Source organism: Salmo salar, chromosome 16 (genome assembly GCF_965601325.2).
Source record: "Salmo salar chromosome 16, fSalSal1, whole genome shotgun sequence".
Taxonomy (NCBI): Eukaryota; Metazoa; Chordata; class Actinopteri; order Salmoniformes; family Salmonidae; genus Salmo; species Salmo salar.
In genome coordinates, this window is record NC_138306.1 from 68542501 (window position 1) to 68559655 (window position 17155).

Below are 17155 nucleotides of genomic sequence, written 5' to 3' on the forward strand. Positions count from 1 at the left end.
CGAAATTGAGCTCAGGTGCATCCTGTTTCCATTGATTATCCTCGAGATGTTTCTACAACTTGATTGGAGGCCACCTGTGGTAAATTCAATTCATTGGACATGATTTGGAAAGGCAAACACCTGTCTATGTAAGGTCCCACAGTTGACAGGGAATGTCAGAGCAAAAACCAAGCCATGAGGTCAAAGGAATTGTCCGTAGAGCTCCGAGAGGATTGTGTCGAGGGACAGATCTGAGGAAGGGTACCAAAAAATGTCTGCAGCATTGAAGGTCCCCAAGAACACAGTGGCCTCCATCATTCTTAAATGGAAGAAGTTTGGAACCACCAAGACTCTTCCTACAGCTGGCCGCCCTGAGCAATCGGGGGAGAAGGGCCTTGGTCAGGGAGGTGACCAATAACCCGATGGTCACTCTGACAGAGCTCCAGAGTTCCTTTGTGGAGATGGGAGAACCTTCTGGAAGGACAACCGTCTCTTCAGTACTGCACCAATCAGGCCTTAATGGTAGAGTGGCAAGACGGAAGCCATTCCTTAGTAAAAGGCGCATGCCAGCCCGCTTGGAGTTTGCCAAAAGGCACCTAAAGGACTCTCAGACCATGAGAAACAAGATTCTCTGGTCTGATGAAACCAAGATTGAACTCTTTAACCTGAATGCCAAGCGTCACGTCTGGAGAAAACCTTACACCATCCCTACGGTGAAGCATGGTGGTAGCAGCATCATGCTGTGGGGATGTTTTTCAGCGGCAGGGACTGGGAGACTAGTCAGGATCGAGGGAAAGCTAAACGGAGCAAGGTACAGAGATCCTTAATGAAAACCTGCTCCAGAGCGCTCAGGACTTCATAGTGGGGCGAAGGTTCACCTTCCAATAGGACAACGACCCTAAGCACACAGCCAAGACAGGCTTCGGGACAAGTCTCTGAATGTCCTTGAATGGCCCAGCCAGAGCCCGGACCCAATCGAACATCTCTGGAAAGACCTGAAAATACCTGTGCAGACAACTTGACAGAGCTTGAGAAGATCTGCAGAGAAGAATGGAGAAACTCCCCAAATACAAGTGTGCCAAGCTTGTAGCCTCATACCCAAGAAAACTCGAGGCTGTAATCGCTGCCAAAGGTGCTTCAACAAAGTACTGAGTAAAGGGTCTGAATGCTTATATAAATGTGATATTTCCATTGTTTTATTGTGTGTAGATTGATGAGGGGGAAAAACCCATTTAATCCATTTTAGAATAAGGCAGTAACAAAGTCAAGGGATCTGAATACTTTCTGAATGCGCTGTATGTTTGGTGTTTATATACCAATATATGTCATACAGCTAATATCCTGTGACAAACAGAGATATTTATCACACTTTAACTTATCCCATTACTGCAGTTGTCCAATGTCCTCCCCAGAGCTTTCCTCCTGGCCCACAGCCCATGCATAACTATTTTCCATCCCAAATGACACCCTATTCACCTTATAGTGCACCACTTTTGTCCAGGACCGATAGGGCTGAAAATCTTCTTTACACTCTTTGGATAATTCATTCCAATCATTTTAAAGTTAACAGCAGGTATTTTGCATGTAAGTTTAAGTATTTTGATATCTTCACAAATCTACAAAACAGCCGTTTTACATCCTGGCACAAAATGTGCCATTTGGGGCGCATTTTTGTACTTCACTCACACGGTATGGGAGTAGTTTTTCTCAACCACCAAGCCCGGCTGGGAGGAATTCTGAGCCACTCACAACATGTGGATCCAAGGATCCCATAGACTCAAGGAATGTCTTGCTCGTGAAATATGGAATGAGGACAGGAAAGGAGAGAATTGATTTACAGCGCTCTACACAATGCCAAACACATTGGTCTATAAACTACACACTTCCCCCAAGCCGTTCCTGCCTCCCTCTACTCTTTCTGCTCCGTTGCATGACATGACCTACAACCCCGTCATCTCCCTTAGCAACCCGCCTTAGCAACGTAGGCTCACCTTAAGAGTGTGTGTCACCTCCTCCCTGCCTGTGACTGTACGCCCCTACAGGATGGGATCAACTACCAGTGGTCTGATGGTAGTGACACGGTCTTCACCCACTGGGGTACGGCCGATGATGATGATTTCATCCTGGGGGACTGTGTGTACATGGACGTCACCGGGAGCTGGAGGAGGGCTGACTGTGAGATGCCGCTCCAGGGAGCCCTGTGCCATGTCCCACCACCTAGTGAGTATAGCCTGGGTCCTAGCACATTATAAAACACTGGCTACTAAAGCTTCCTGTGCTGTTAGTCAATCCTCAAGAGTTTCAAATGCACAATACTGCTTTTCTAAAAAAAAAAATGTTCCCATAGAGAGTAATGCGTTCACCACCTACGAGGTTGTGTGTCCATCGACGTGGGTGAGGTTTGGCGCCAGCTGCTACAGCTTTGAGCCCGTGGTCCAGAGACTGACCCTGGAGGAGGCCAGAGAGCACTGCAAACACAAAGGTACAGGAACTCTTGGCAGATGTTGCCCTGAAGCACAGATTTAGGATCAGTTTCCCCTGCCCAAATTCTAACCTTAACTCATAAGGGGAAATTGCAAAACTGCCCTTAGTTCAGCAACTTCATCCTACTGTGGTAAGTCTCCAGTACACCATGGAGCCAATTAGGTCTTATGCTTGGATGGATCAAGGATTTAATGGATCTCTCTCAATGGGAATTTCCTTGTGATGACTCCCTGTTGTAATTGTGCAAAATGTAATGTTTGGTGAGAGCTCCCCCTATGGGATCCATGTATTAGTATTAGCTAATACTGTACTGTAGCTATAGATCTGAGGGTGCAAAACATTCACAGAGAATTGCCTTCTTCATGCTCAGTAATACACATGTAATAATGAAGGTTTGGTGGGTTTTTCCCCTCTTCCAGCGAACACGTCAGAGGTCCTGACCATACAGACAGAGACGGAAAACAGGTTTGTCCTGGAGCAGCTGTGGTCGTATGGCTTCCCACATCAAACCGTCTGGCTGGGGATGTTCTTCAACACTGACAGTAAGCACATGCTTCCCCAAGTTTCCTCTCTTCAAAATAAGCAGCTTTCTGGTTTGGCGTACAATATAAACCAACAGCTGGCAAAAGACAGACAATGTAAGTGCTTCAGACAGAACTGGGATAAGACAAAGCTTAATAGGGTTAGTAACATAATTAATTTCACATTTTTCAAGTAGTATTTTGATACTATTTATTGACTTAATGTTTAAGCTGGTGAGTTGATAGAAGCACTGGGGGGGAAAAAACACCAATGACCTGGGGCAGAGTTGTAGGGTGGAAGGAGAGGGGTCGAATGAACCAATTCACAACTTCTTTATTAAACATTTTATGCTTGTCTGGTCCAATTTAGCGGGCTCCATGGCATGGTTTGGTGGTTCTCCTATTGACTACTCCAACTGGAACTTGAGGGCCCCAGACCCCAGCCTGCTGACAGCAGACACCTGTGTGTCCACCATGGTGTCTGATGGGATGTGGCTCCTCTCTCAGTGCACTGACAGACTGGGCTTTGTCTGCGAAATTACCTCAGGTGGAGTAGAGACATTTTGGCTGCATTTACACAGGCAGCCCGAATCTGATCTTTTGCCACTAATTTGTCTTTTGACCAATCAAATTAGATCGTTTGCCAATAATTGGTCTTTTGACCAATCAAATAAGATCTTTTTGCCAATAATTGAGATAAATATCAGAATTAGGCTGCCTGTATAAATGCATCCTCTCACTAGCCTCCAATTGCCATTATGACAAAGCTTTGTGTTATGCGTTTGTACAGTGTACATGTATGTATTCTATAGATCAGCCAAGTTAAACAGATCGCCTTCTTTGCAGATACGATCCCTGAGGTAGAAGTGGAGCCACTAAATGGTAGGTATTTAATTGAGGCTATTAACAGTTATGCTGTTTTTCTCATTAGCATTCTAATAATTTGGCAACTCAAGGTATCTTGGGAGCAGCCTCTACCATGACTAACAGAGTCTTCAATGTCCAGTAAACTCACCCCTCTGTGTCTCTTCCAGGGTTGCACCACGGTATCGTCCCAGCCGCGGTCCTGGTGGCCATGCTGATCTTCGCCGTGCTGGTGGCGGTGCTCTGGTTCGTCTACAAGAGGAACGTGACGCGCTTCCGCAGGCTGCCGTCTATGGGAAACGCGTACTACAGACATACTAGTTCCCAGGCCACAGACTCTGATGGAAATGTTCTCATCGCAGATCTGGAAGCTCACTCTGGAGAATAGGGCTGTGTCCGAAATGGCACTCGTTCCCCTATATAGTGCACCGCTTTGGTCAAAAGTAGTGCACTATATGGGGAATAAGGTGCCTTTTTCAGATGCTCTGTAGGACTTATTGGAGACAGCAAAATGGTGGTGTTCTCTAAAGTTGGGTAAAGCATGGGAATGGGCCGAACTCTCTGAATGACTGTGAACATTGGTATGTCTCTGTGGAGTCTGACATGGACCACAGCAAGGGAACTTAGAAAATGATGTCAGAGGCCAATTAGCTTTATCCACTTGAATCCACAGGAAGCTGCTGAGGGGAGAACTGCTCGTAATAATGGCAGGAAATGAGCAAATGGAATGGCATCAGACATCTGGAAACCATGTGTTTGATTTATTTGATACAATTCAACTCCAGCCATTACCACGAGCCTGTTCTCCCCAATTCAGATGCCACCAACCTCCTGTACTTTATACAAGTAGTTGATGAATTAGGGACCAATCGTGTGGCTGAGTGTGGGAGTGCATCTTCATGTGAAGTAAGTTTTGTCTACAAAGGATTAGAGCTGTTATCCCAAGACCTTTGAAAGGTGCTGACATTCTAATGTATGCGTTTGAAAGTCGATAGATATTCTTTGCACTGTAAAGTTGCTGTTTCGTTATTATGGTACAATGCCAACTGCTCCCACTAACACTGGTACCCACTGTATTTGTGAGTACAAGTCTTTCACAAAATGAGGACTAGTTTTCTGTAATGCCGTGTACAGGACCCAAAAGGATTTTCTTCTTGTTTAAGATAACAATGGCCGGGATTCAGTTGTTCTTTACAGCAAAGACAAAGTCATACTTTTGCAATACATTCTGAAGTCATCTTCTATGTATTTTATTTATGAACAGAAATAAGACCCCAAATCAATTCCAAGTTATGTTTTTGAAATCTAACAGTGTCATTAAAGTACGGTGTTTCTTTGTCAGCACTTTATTGCGCAAAACTCCATCAATGCAATACGGAAAGATTCGGTTTTAGTTTTGAGGTTTTTTGTAGGTTTATGTGCATTCTTATTGCGTATTTTCCTACACACAGAACACACACTCACACCCTCACAGTCTTTTTTAAGTAGCTTATAAGTACATACATGATATTCATAAGAGGAAGGGAAGAAAAAGTAAAGAGAAAAATGCAGGCATTTATTTATGTTTTATTATTTATCATCACGAGAAAAATATGTGTCATTCACTTCCATTTTGTTCATTTGGTCCACACAGCTGTCAACATGTAGGAGTAAAGAAACTTTTATTGGTGAAACAAAAATGATGTAACAAAGTGCTGTTATGTAAATGGTAGCTCTTTGAGAATTAATTCAGTATTCTAAGTAGACTAATGTGTAGGTTGTTTGTTATGAGGTACAGTCTTTGCTGTGTTACCTGTTGTAGTTTTTCTATATTGGGTACACAGAGTTATTAGATATGAAGTATGTTGATGTAGTTTTTTCTGTTGTGTGGAAAGAAATACATGCAACAGGATATCACGGATGCTTGAAACTGTTTACTGTCTTTTATTTTTTATTGATAATGTTCATAACACATGCAATGTGCCTTCAGTGTAAATAAAGTAAAGCTGTATCCAAGTTGTATCTGATTTGTGTCTTGCTATACTACTTTTGCGTTGAAATGAGTCATCTGCATTGAGATGGTCTGCAGTGCACTGTGGGGGTGTATCCGAATATTGTCTTTATCCCGTTCATTTCTACCATATTTGCTTTGAAATGAGTTCTTTGCATTGAGATGCTCTGTGGTGTGGGACTAGGGCAGGGGTGACATGATGTGGATGAGGGAGACTGAGTAGGATGGACTCGTGGGTATCTTGTTAGGTTCCAAATGGCATCCTATTCCCTATTTAGTGCACTACTTTTGAAGAGGACACATAGGGCTCTGGTCAAAAGTAGTGCACTATATAGGGAATATGGTACCATTTGGGAGAAATTCTTTGTCTGGCAATGGCATCTACGGACTGGCCTGATGGTTGTTGTTGGCTGAGAATGCAGGCTTCGTGGTTGAGATGAGTCACTGCATGATGTTTCATTGCTGTTCTTATTTGCTTGTCTTTGAGAGAATTGACAGTGGCTTATGATAGTTGGAGACGCAGCGTCAACATACTTTTCTTTATTTATCAGTGTCTTTTGTCGTTGACTCAGCATAATACACATGTACTGTGAATTGTGTATTATATTGCAAAATAACATCAATAAAGGTGTCATTTTCAGTTCGCGGACTGGGAGTGGTTTGTGATGCGTAGTTGAATGTTGGCGAATCACAAGCTCGCAATCTTCCACGGCGAAAAACGCAGAAAACGGTAACAGCCTAGGAAGGGGCATTGAGAATAGTCACAACCAGCTGTCAGTCAACAAGTTTAAAGTAGGCTTGTGTTACTTTGAAACGCAGAATTGGGTATGCGCAAACTGTAGGCAGGCTACTGGAGACGTGTGAATCCGAATAGAGAAGACGTGGTATTATAACCATAGTGAAAATGACACTCCAAGCAACAGTTTACCTATGTTTTTTCTTATTCTTTTGGGATAAAACTATTTGTTTTGGAACTTGCGCATCAACTACATATTCCGGTAAGTAGGGTGCTTTCCATTTTCATCACTAGGCATGCGCGCCCCCTTCCTGGCTAAACTCGTTGAAAGATTATCGCGTTTCCATAGGCTCTACTGCTACTTAGAGAGTCCGTGGTAGCCCATTATTGTTTTAAATGGGGGGGGGGGGTTAGGTTTAATAAAGAGACTTCAAGCCCCTTTGTTCAATTTCAAAAGCAGGAAGTAACGTACGTTTGCCGTATAATCAATTTCCTCATTTGCTTTCAAAATGCGTAATGGTCATTTTATAAAGTATATCCATCATAATTAAAATAACGACCTCTTGAAACCCCTCTGGCGTTTAAAATGTGCAGCCCTATTGAGTATTTTGGTACAATGTTGCAAAGTCATTGCTGCGAGGTTGGTCAAGTAGACGTTACTGTTCTCGCTCTCTCCCGGTTGGCCTCTCTTTAATGAGCATAGGCCACCTTATTAGACATACACAATGTTGCTGTACCAGCCTATAAATAGCTAATCTCATACTCATCATAGGCTGAAGATGTTCAACTCAGAGATGCAGTCTGTTATGTTTCTGAGTTCAACTGCTAACCTATTATTATAAAAGGCACAAGGCGAGACCCAAATGCAGACACAGGAGGCAGATGTTTGAGCTCCGATATTTATTATAGCAAAAGAGGTAGGCAAAAGGCAGGTCAGGGACAGGCGAGAGTTCATAAACCAGGTCAGAGTCCAAACAGTACCAGGGGATAGGCAGGCTCGAGGTCAGAACAGGCAGAGTGGTCAGGACTTGCAAGGGTCAAAACCAGGAGGACTAGGAAAAACAGAGACTGGGAAAAATAGGAGCTAGCAAACCCGCTTGTTGACTTGGCAAAACAAGACGAACTGGCACAGGGAGACAGGAAACAGGGGTAAATACACCGGGGACTAACGGGAAAAACAGGTGACACCTGGAGGTGGGTGGAGACAATCACAGAGACAGCGGAAACAGATCAGGGCGTGACAATTATACAGTACACATGATATCGTTTATGGTTTTACATTTATGACAGCTACTGTCAGTTTAGTTTTTCTTCCTAGTTTGTCCAGTAAATCAGGTCAATACACTATGGAGAATTAAACCATTTACTTTTATGTTGTTTACTGTTTAATAGTTCCTTATATGGTCTTCCTTATTAGACATACACGTTCACATTTGCACACTTTATACTGTATCTAATTGTTGAAAATAAAGGCTATTTTCAGCTCATCTAAAGTGTTTCAGAGTGAAACATCATACCCAGTTGTATTTAATTGGCCTCTAATTAAATTAAATTCTTTAGTCCAGATCAGGAAATGATAAAACCACTCTGTATTGTTGGTAGAATGTTTAATGGCTTTAAGGCTGCCACATGATGGAGGATAAAAGCAATTGGCCTGCTCACTGAGAATATGATCAGCAATCAATGTTGGAGACCATGATAAGCACAGGCCCAATAGACCCCTGGCGTTTCTAGATTATATTTTTTGGCTTATCTGACTGTTGTTGATTTGCCTTGAAATGTAGTCTTGGTTCCCTGCCTCCACGGCAAGCTGTATTTAGGAATAGATAACCAGCAGCTAAGCTGACATTTAGATGGGAGGTTGTAGATATCAACCAAGCATTCTAATGAATAGTGATACAAAATATTGTAAACATACTAAAATATTGTGTTGAATGAACTTATATTGTTGTAGTGATGTCACTATATTTACTAACACTTTATTATGACTATAATATCACTATATTTACTTATGTTCATGATCATTTCCAGGTAACGACACCTTCACCATACAGCATGTGAGCACAGGGAAGTGCCTGGTAGCTATGTCCACGTCTGGGACTGGAATTTCCGGGATAGCAGGGGCTAAGTCTGGAGGGTCCGGGTTCAACGTGACCCTGGGGGAGTGTGACGGTTCCAGGGGGTCACAGTGGAAGTGGGGGTCCGGCCACCGTCTCTTCCACGTGGGCACGTCCCGATGCTTGGGTCTGGAGGAGAACACCAAGGCCCTGTCTCTGTTCAGCTGTAGCCCCATGGAGAACACCATGCTGTTGTGGCGCTGCCTGGACGGGGCCGTCTATATGGTAGACCAGATGGGCCTCACGGTGACCGACGGGCTGGTCAGTGCCAAGAGCGGCTCCTCAGACTCCTGGAGGAGGGATGAGTCGACCGATAATATCTGCCAGCGGCCGATGCGCAGTGAGTGTGTTCTGTCCTCTGAGCGGCTTATTCTCCTAATGGAATAGAATAGAGCATAATAGAATAGAATAAACATAGTTTTGCCCATCTCATTTAGGCCTATCTATGCTTATTTACATGTATAAAACCTCTAGCCACATTTTACAAGAATGCACTGAACTTAGATATACACTACCGTTCAAAAGTTTGGGGTCACTTCAAAATTTCCTTGAAAACATACATGAAATGAGTTGCAAAATGAATAGGAAATATAGTCAAGACATTGACTAGGTTATAAATAATGATTTTTAATTGAAATAATAATTGTGTCCTTCAAACTTTGCTTTCGTCAAAGAATCCTCCTTCTGCAGCAATTACAGCCATGCAGACCTTTGGCATTCCAGTTGTCAATTTGTTGAGGTAATCTGAAGAGATTTCACCCCATGCTTCCTGAAGCACCTCGCACAAGTTGGATTGCCTTGATGGGCACTTCTTACGTACCATACGGTCAAGCTGCTCCCACAACAGCTCAATAGGGTTGAGATCCGGTGACTGTGCTGGCCACTCCATTATAGACAGAATACCAGCTGACTGCTTCTTCCCTAAATAGTTATTGCCTAGTTTGGAGCTGTGCTTTGGGTCACTGTCCTGCTATAGGAGGAAATTGTCTCCAATTAAGCGTCGTCCACACGGAATGGCAGGGCGTTGCAAAATGGAGTGATAGCCTTCCTTCTTCAAGATCCCTTTTACCCTGTACAAATCTCCCACTTTACCACCACCATAGCACCCCCCTTCTTTTTCCCATCTTAATCTTTTCTTTTTATTGGCCAATCTGAGATATGGCTTTTTCTTTGCAACTCTGCCTAGAAGGCCAGCATCTCGGAGTCGCCTCTTCACTGTTGACGTTGAGACTGGTGTTTTGCGGGTACTATTTAATGAAGCTGCCAGTTGAGGGCTTGTGAGGCGTCTGTTTCTCAAACTAGACACTCTAATGTACTTGTCCTCTTGCTCAGTTGTGCACTGGGGCCTCCCACTCCTCTTTCTATTCTGGTTAGAGCCAGTTTGCGCTGTTCTGTGAAGAGAGAAGTACACAACATTGTATGAGATCTTCAGTTTCTTGGCAGATTCTCACATGGAATAACCTTAATTTCTCAGAACAAGAATAGACTGACAAGTTTCAGAAGAAAGTTCTTTGTTTTTGGCCATTTTGAGTCTGTAATCGAACCCACAAATTGCTGATGCTGCAGATACTCAACTAGTCTAAAGAAGGCCAGTTTTTTTGCTTCTTTAATTAGCACAACAGTTTTCAGCTGTGCTAACATAATTGCAAAAATGTTTTCTAATGATCCATTAGGCTTTAAAATGATAAACTTGGATTAGCTAACACAACGTGCCATTGGAACACAGGAGTGATGGCTGCTGATAATGAGACTGTAGATATTTGTCAAGGGGTGTACTAGAGGTGAAGTCAGGTGCAGGAGAGCAGAGTAATGTTTAACAGGTGCACTTTTATTTTCATTCCCAAAAACTAGAGCACTACATAAATCAAATGCGCTCAAAACACGGAACATAACAAAAGTAAGGCGCGTAATAAAACACCACAATAACACGAAACAATTACACACAAAATACATGATGGGAAACAGAGGGTTAAATACAAGTAGATTGATTGGGGAAATGAAAACCAGGTGTGTATGGAAACAAGACAAGACAAATGGACATATGAAAAATGGAGCGGCGATGGCTAGAACGCAGGTGACGTCGATCGCTGAACGCCGCCCGAACAAGGAGAGGAGCCGACTTCGGCGGAAGTCGTGACAATATTCCATTCGAAATCAGCCGTTTCCAGCTCCAATAGTCATTTACAACATTAACTATGTCTACACTGTATTTCTGATCAATTTGATGTTATTTTAATGGACAATTTATTGATTTTTTTCTTTCAAAAACAAGTATTTCTAAGTGACCCCAAACTTTAGAACGGTAGTGTACCTGGACTCTTCCGTTTATCTTTATGAAGAACATCCTGTATCACTTGGAGACAATAGATTTAGCATGGTCTGTTGTATGCTAATGTCAGGTGCACCGTACAGAACTCTGCTTGGCAGTCAGATGTTTTATTAGTTCCGTTTGTAATTGAAGGGGAATCTTTCCAACCAGAATTAGCACTGTCTTCCCTGTAACCGTGTTAACACGGCTAATATGACTCAGCAAGGCCTGTCATTTTAACTAAACGTAGGGTATGGTAACTTGACAGGGGCAAAGGGATTTTTTTTATCAAGTTGAAGCTCATTTGCTGTATTTCTACACAATTTAAAAAACTCTAAAATGCAATTTGGAGAACAGCTTTATTGACTCCAGCTTTTATCACCTTGGCTGCTGTAGCTTCATTTGGCTCAGTCGATAAGGGACTTAACATTCTACAAACACATGTCATACAGCAGTTAGCTGCTACACACTAATTCAGCACTGGGAATTAAACACTCTAGTTTCATTTCCTTTCAAGTGAAACAGCCATTTTCCACCTCTGCACTGTTTTGAGAGAAAAGTTGCGTTGTTCACTGCAGCCTTTCCTCCCGCGCAGAGGCGTCCTAAAACATGTTCTCTACTACGATAAACAGCCTGCCTCAGAGCTGTCTGTAACGGGTGTCGTAATGATTGGACCAAGGTGCAGCGGGAACGTGTATACTCATCTTCTTTAATTGGTTAAAAGAAAGAAAAACAAACAAAACATGTATACAAACACAACGAACGACACTAACAGTCCTGTCAGGTGCTCAGACACTAAACAAGGAGACAACTACCCACCATTCCCATTACAAACACACCCCTATACATAGGACCTTCAATCAGAGGCAACGAGGAACAGCTGCCTCCAATTGAAGGCCAATCCCAATTAACTAAACATAGAACTAAACAACCTAGATCTAACATAGAAATACACTAACCTAGAACATAACCCAAAAACCCTGGAACACTCTAAACAAACACCCCTCTACATAACACATAGCCCAACAAACCTCGAAACATTCTAAACAAACAACCCCCTCTTACATAATAACATAACCCAACAAACCCCGAACCACATAAAACAAACACCCCCTTCCACGTCCTGACCAAACTACAATAACAAATAACCCCTTTACTGGTCAGAAAGTGACACTGTCCACATAGTTCTAAATCTAGCCCACTAATATTGCTAAACTGCATTTGCATTTTAATCTGCATTAGAATGATTTTAGTAGCCTATTTTAAATTGTTGGTGTTGAACTAGGGTATGGTGACTGCCATACTGTGCCATAGCCAATTGATGCCCCCTGCGCATTACATTAAATAAATACCCTTGACCCTGTTCCATTTGAAATCATATCTATGGCACTGTATGCAAGTTGTTTGCCAGTGGCCTTGTGCTAAATGATGCAGTTTAACATTATCTAAACTCTGGCCCTCCATTGAAAGCAGCAGCTTTTGTATTCAATGAATGTGTTCTGTGTACGGGTCCTACATTAAGGACCTGTACACAGACCTGTCCTACATACTAAATCCAGTTGAGTTGACAGTCAAACTGTGCGAGGTCGTATCTTTAGATATGTCCAGATTGAATATTCCTAATAAACTCATTTGAAATGGGTGCCATGGGATTCATTCAAATTATTTCTCCTCTACCCATAGTTGTCCACACCACCAATGGGACGTCGACCGGGGAGCCCTGTGAGTTTCCCTTCCACTACAACGGCAGCTGGTACCACGAGTGCCTCCCCGACGACCAATCACCTGAACTATACTGGTGTTCCACAACGTCCGACTATGACGCTGACAAAAAGATGGGATATTGTCTAAAACATGGCAAGTTTTCTTTTTTAATTATAGATATAAATCATGATTCTGGAATGAATCTACTACTAGTCTTCTTATACCGTTTTCCTTCACATATAATGATTACTGGAACTAGTACTAATAGAGTACTTAAAGGAAAATATATTTTGGTATTTGTTTCATTAGTCCGTTGTTAATATAATCCCAAAATGTTTTGCATGTCAGCAGTCAAATTCAGTTGTTACTTTCTGACAGCAATCAAATTCAGTTGCCCTATTGCTGACGTACAAAACATTTTGGGATTATATCAACAACGGACTAATGAAACAAATACCAAAATATAGTTTTTGGATGGAGTTTTCTTTTTAGTACTCTACTAGTCTGGGTGGTGTTTCCCTTTAAGAGAAGGGAGTAGAAAGATCTTTGTATCAAGATTGGGCTGAATTTTATTTCAGTTCCCGTCAGTTGAATTAAAGTTGTGAAATTGGCCATAGGAGTGCAAATAATTTTATGGAATTGACTGGAATTAAGACTGACTTGACCCCAACTCTGCTCTGAACCTAGTCTCTCGAGCCAGATGGCTTACTTCCACAATCTTTGAATGTTTCAGTCTGGCTACACGAGACTGCTCTGAATCCACAATGTCCTTCGCTCCTTCACTTTGGCATGTTGGGTGTGAGATTTTCCCAGATGAAGTCTTATGACGGATTACATTTTTCAGTGTCTGATAATGTCAGTCCTCTGTGAGGCTGTGTAGGGGTTCTGACTTAGTTTAGAAATACATGTATGGAGTTCAGACACTGTTTTTATTTGGCATATGTTTGCCGATAAGTTTTCCTGAAATATGGAACGATACATTTGTCTGTTGGATGCTACTTGAGAAATGCTGTAGCAATACAACGTGTTCAGCGGTACTGCTGGATACGCACACAACCCCCGACATACACACACATACTACCTCAATTCTGAATCCCCTCTCTGATCTCTCTCACAGAGGAAGGCTGCAAGGCCCTGTTCGATGGCCCTGAGGGGGGACCCTGTTATGAGTTTGTGTCCCAGGTCGCGGTGACATGGCAGGAAGCGCTGGACTCTTGCCGCAGCCAGGGAGCCGACCTACTCAGCGTCTCCAGCTCAGAGGATCACGCCTTCCCCATTTGTAAGACTGCCTTCCACTATAGTGGCTGTCTGTGGCCACATTCAAACAAAACAAACATCCCAAACCTACATTACCGGAAGAGTAATATGAATCATGTACTGCAAAGATGCCATACTTGGAACTAGTTGGCACATACTACTTACCTGGAAGTAATTGGGACTACAGTACTTGGGACTACAACTACTTGGCACAAAAATAGTATTGTATTGTATTGTAGGAGTTTATAGTGTAGTATTTGTGCCTGTCCTTTCAGGATTAGACACACTGGAATTACCCTCTCAATTGTTTAGAACATACATTTCACGTGTCATTGTCAGTTTTCATTCTATCACTTCAGTTTTAGCAGCAGCTGCGGCTTGAGCACGCACATGCACCCACACACATACAGAAAGAGGGCAGCCACAGCTCTTTCACTAGGACTGTTCCTTCACCACACAGCAAAGGAAAGTATTTGTGTGCACTGCAGGATGGTGCACTTTGCAGATGTCATTTGATCTCATTGGATAACAGAGAGGGAGATTTATACAAGGAAGCTTTTAGACGAGAGACACTGCACGACTGTTATTGTTCAGAACCATCACCATCCATCATTATTACACTATTATCATCACAGTTTAGAAGACATGTAAAGGAACCTATTTCACTGACTGTTAAGAGGGGGTAAAACATAGCTATTCTTTTATTGACTGATTGCCTATATGATATATGTCCACACGGGCAGTAAAAATGAAGATTCTGTCATTTACTTTGTAGCTAGATTAGCTTGTCTAATCTGGTCTGGTCTCTGTTCTGTGTGAACTGAAGTGGACGGGGCCCATAACAGCAGGCCAGACAGGATGTGGATCGGCCTACACCAGCTGGACATGTCTCAGGGCTGGCAGTGGTCAGACGGCTCACCCCTCAACGACGTGCGCTGGGACAACGGTGAGGACACAACACATACAGACACACTGCTTTAGCTTGGTACTTTGTGCAACTGTGGTACAACTATGTAATAACCATGGTACAACTATGGTACATATATGGTATTACTATTTATAGTACAACGATATAGCCGTGGCACATATACTGTATAGTACACACGTTGGTACAGGTATGCCACAGCCATACCACCCTACTGCCTGGCACCCATCTCATTCTCGAGCCTGTGTCACAATGCCACCAGGGAAACACAGAGGCCAGTGTTGTGTTGTGAGCAGGCAGGCAGGGTCATTGTGACTGGACGCAGCACTGCACAGGGCCAGGCAGTGTGTGTGTGCTTGAGGACCGTCGTGAACGAGCTTGAACAACAAGTCAACTTGCCTGAATGGGCCTCTGTATATAACCATTAGCACGTGGCCTAGTCAAATGTAGTGCACTGTAAATGGGAATAGGCTGCCATTTGGGACGACTGCTGTGTCAGAGTGGTGATGACGTCACTATCACGTTTCAAGGTAAGACCCAGATGCAGACTGTGTCGAAGTAACAATGTTTATTACAACAACAGGGGCAAAGGTGCAGGATGACAGGCAGGGTCAGGTCAGGCAGAGGTCGGTAATCCAGAGTGGTGGGGTAAAGGTACAGGACGGCAGGCAGGGTCAGGTCAGGCAGAGGTCGGTAATCCAGAGTGGTGGGGTAAAGGTACAGGATGGCAGGCAGGGTCAGGTCAGGCAGAGGGGTCAGTAGAAAAACTAGAAAACAGAGCAAACTGGTAACAGACAAACAGAGAACACAGGTATAAATACACAGGGGAAAACGGGGAAGATGGGCGACAAGCACAAAGACAGATGAAACAGATCAGGGCGTGACAGTCACTGTCCTTACTCAGAGCCCTTTGACCTCTTTGGGTTGTGTTTTTGTTAACCCTCAGTACCGAGGAGTTTACTGCAAAGCAGTATCAATGAGCAAGCCTGCTAACTTTGATAAACAAACAGAAATAACTACTGATTTTCTGGTTCATTAGGAAAGCTAAACTAAGAGTGTGTGTGTGTGTGTGTGTGTGTGTGTGTGTGTGTGTGTGTGTGTGTGTGTGTGTGTGTGTGTGTGTGTGTGTAGGGATGCCACACACATCAATCCTAAGGGAGTCAGACTGTGGAATCATGAATTCGAAAAACTACTACGAGAGTGAGATCTGCGATAAAAAACTTCCCTACATCTGTAAGAAAAACGTCAACGTCACCCAGTCGGTAGCAACAGGTAAGAGTCAACCAGTTTATCACATTAATAGGGAAGGTCTTACTCTTTTATCCTCCAATTAGATGTACTGTATTTCTGTCCTCTGCCAAAGGGATTTATGTAGCACCTTTTTCCATGGTGCTGAAGCACTTTACATTTTAACGCCATCCTAGCTTTGCATCTCAACTCAACTGTATTTTTCCCTCAGTTTTTTTATCTTTAGAGTGCTCTTCCAAGTGCTCAAATGTTTAATTTACATGTCAGGCCATCCTAGCCTTTTAACTCACACAATATTATTTCTATCTATCTTTTCTTGATCTTGTTTTTCTCTGCAGAGCCTTTGGTGTATAAATCCACCATATGTGACGAGGGCTGGGCCCCTTGGAACATGTTCTGTTACAAGCTGGTGAAGGATGAACCAAAGATGTTTGCTCAGGCCGAGAATTACTGTAAGACCATCGGAGGAGGCCTGGTCAGTCTACACAGCCTGGACAGCATGGAGATGATCAGCACTCAGTTCCATGCAGGTACACCGCACACTCAGAGAAACCAATCACAAGATGTGTTGGGCGTGTGGATCGGTCTGAACGGGACGGGGAACCCAGCCATCCTTAGCTGGGTTGATGAGACACCAGTCTCCTTCACCTACTGGGACAGGAATCATCCTATCCAACCCTCAGGACACTCTCACTGTGTCTACTACTTTGGAGAGGTGTGTGTGTGTGTGTGTGTGTGTGTGTGTGTGTGTGTGTGTGTGTGTGTGTGTGTGTGTGTGTGTGTGATCATTGGCAAGATGGTTTAGCCTACAACAGATCTTGCTTGGCTACTTCTGGATCTGTTTTAACAATAACATGCTTTGACAGGCTAACAATTTGCTAAGAAATAGACAGTAGGTCCCATTGCTCACTTTAATTTCATCAACATGACATTGTACTCATAGCAGACCTTAAATGTTGGGCATTACAACCCCTATAGGAAGTCTATGTACGGTATATCTAGACCCATGCCTTTATCTCCTT

The 17155-nt window shown here is 43.2% G+C and overlaps 2 protein-coding genes across 2 annotated transcripts in view; both read left to right on the top strand.

Moving 5' to 3' along the window:
• The window catches only part of LOC106574236 (secretory phospholipase A2 receptor), a 28948-nt gene extending 23105 nt beyond the window's left edge, over positions 1-5843 (top strand). Inside the window, 6 exon segments of the mRNA XM_014149956.3 lie at positions 2022-2199; positions 2327-2461; positions 2883-3005; positions 3355-3531; positions 3831-3866; positions 4019-5843. Coding sequence (XP_014005431.2) covers positions 2022-2199; positions 2327-2461; positions 2883-3005; positions 3355-3531; positions 3831-3866; positions 4019-4236 — 867 coding nt within the window. The 3' untranslated portion in view covers positions 4237-5843.
• A 713-nt stretch (positions 5844-6556) lies between these two features.
• Positions 6557-17155, top strand: part of LOC106574232 (lymphocyte antigen 75) — a 42192-nt gene continuing 31593 nt past the window's right edge. Inside the window, exons 1-7 of the mRNA XM_045697621.2 lie at positions 6557-6836; positions 8606-9031; positions 12683-12856; positions 13821-13982; positions 14787-14906; positions 16017-16157; positions 16472-16848. Of these exons, the coding sequence (XP_045553577.1) occupies positions 6743-6836; positions 8606-9031; positions 12683-12856; positions 13821-13982; positions 14787-14906; positions 16017-16157; positions 16472-16848 (1494 nt within the window). The 5' untranslated portion in view covers positions 6557-6742. The remainder of the gene's footprint in view (positions 6837-8605; positions 9032-12682; positions 12857-13820; positions 13983-14786; positions 14907-16016; positions 16158-16471; positions 16849-17155) is intronic.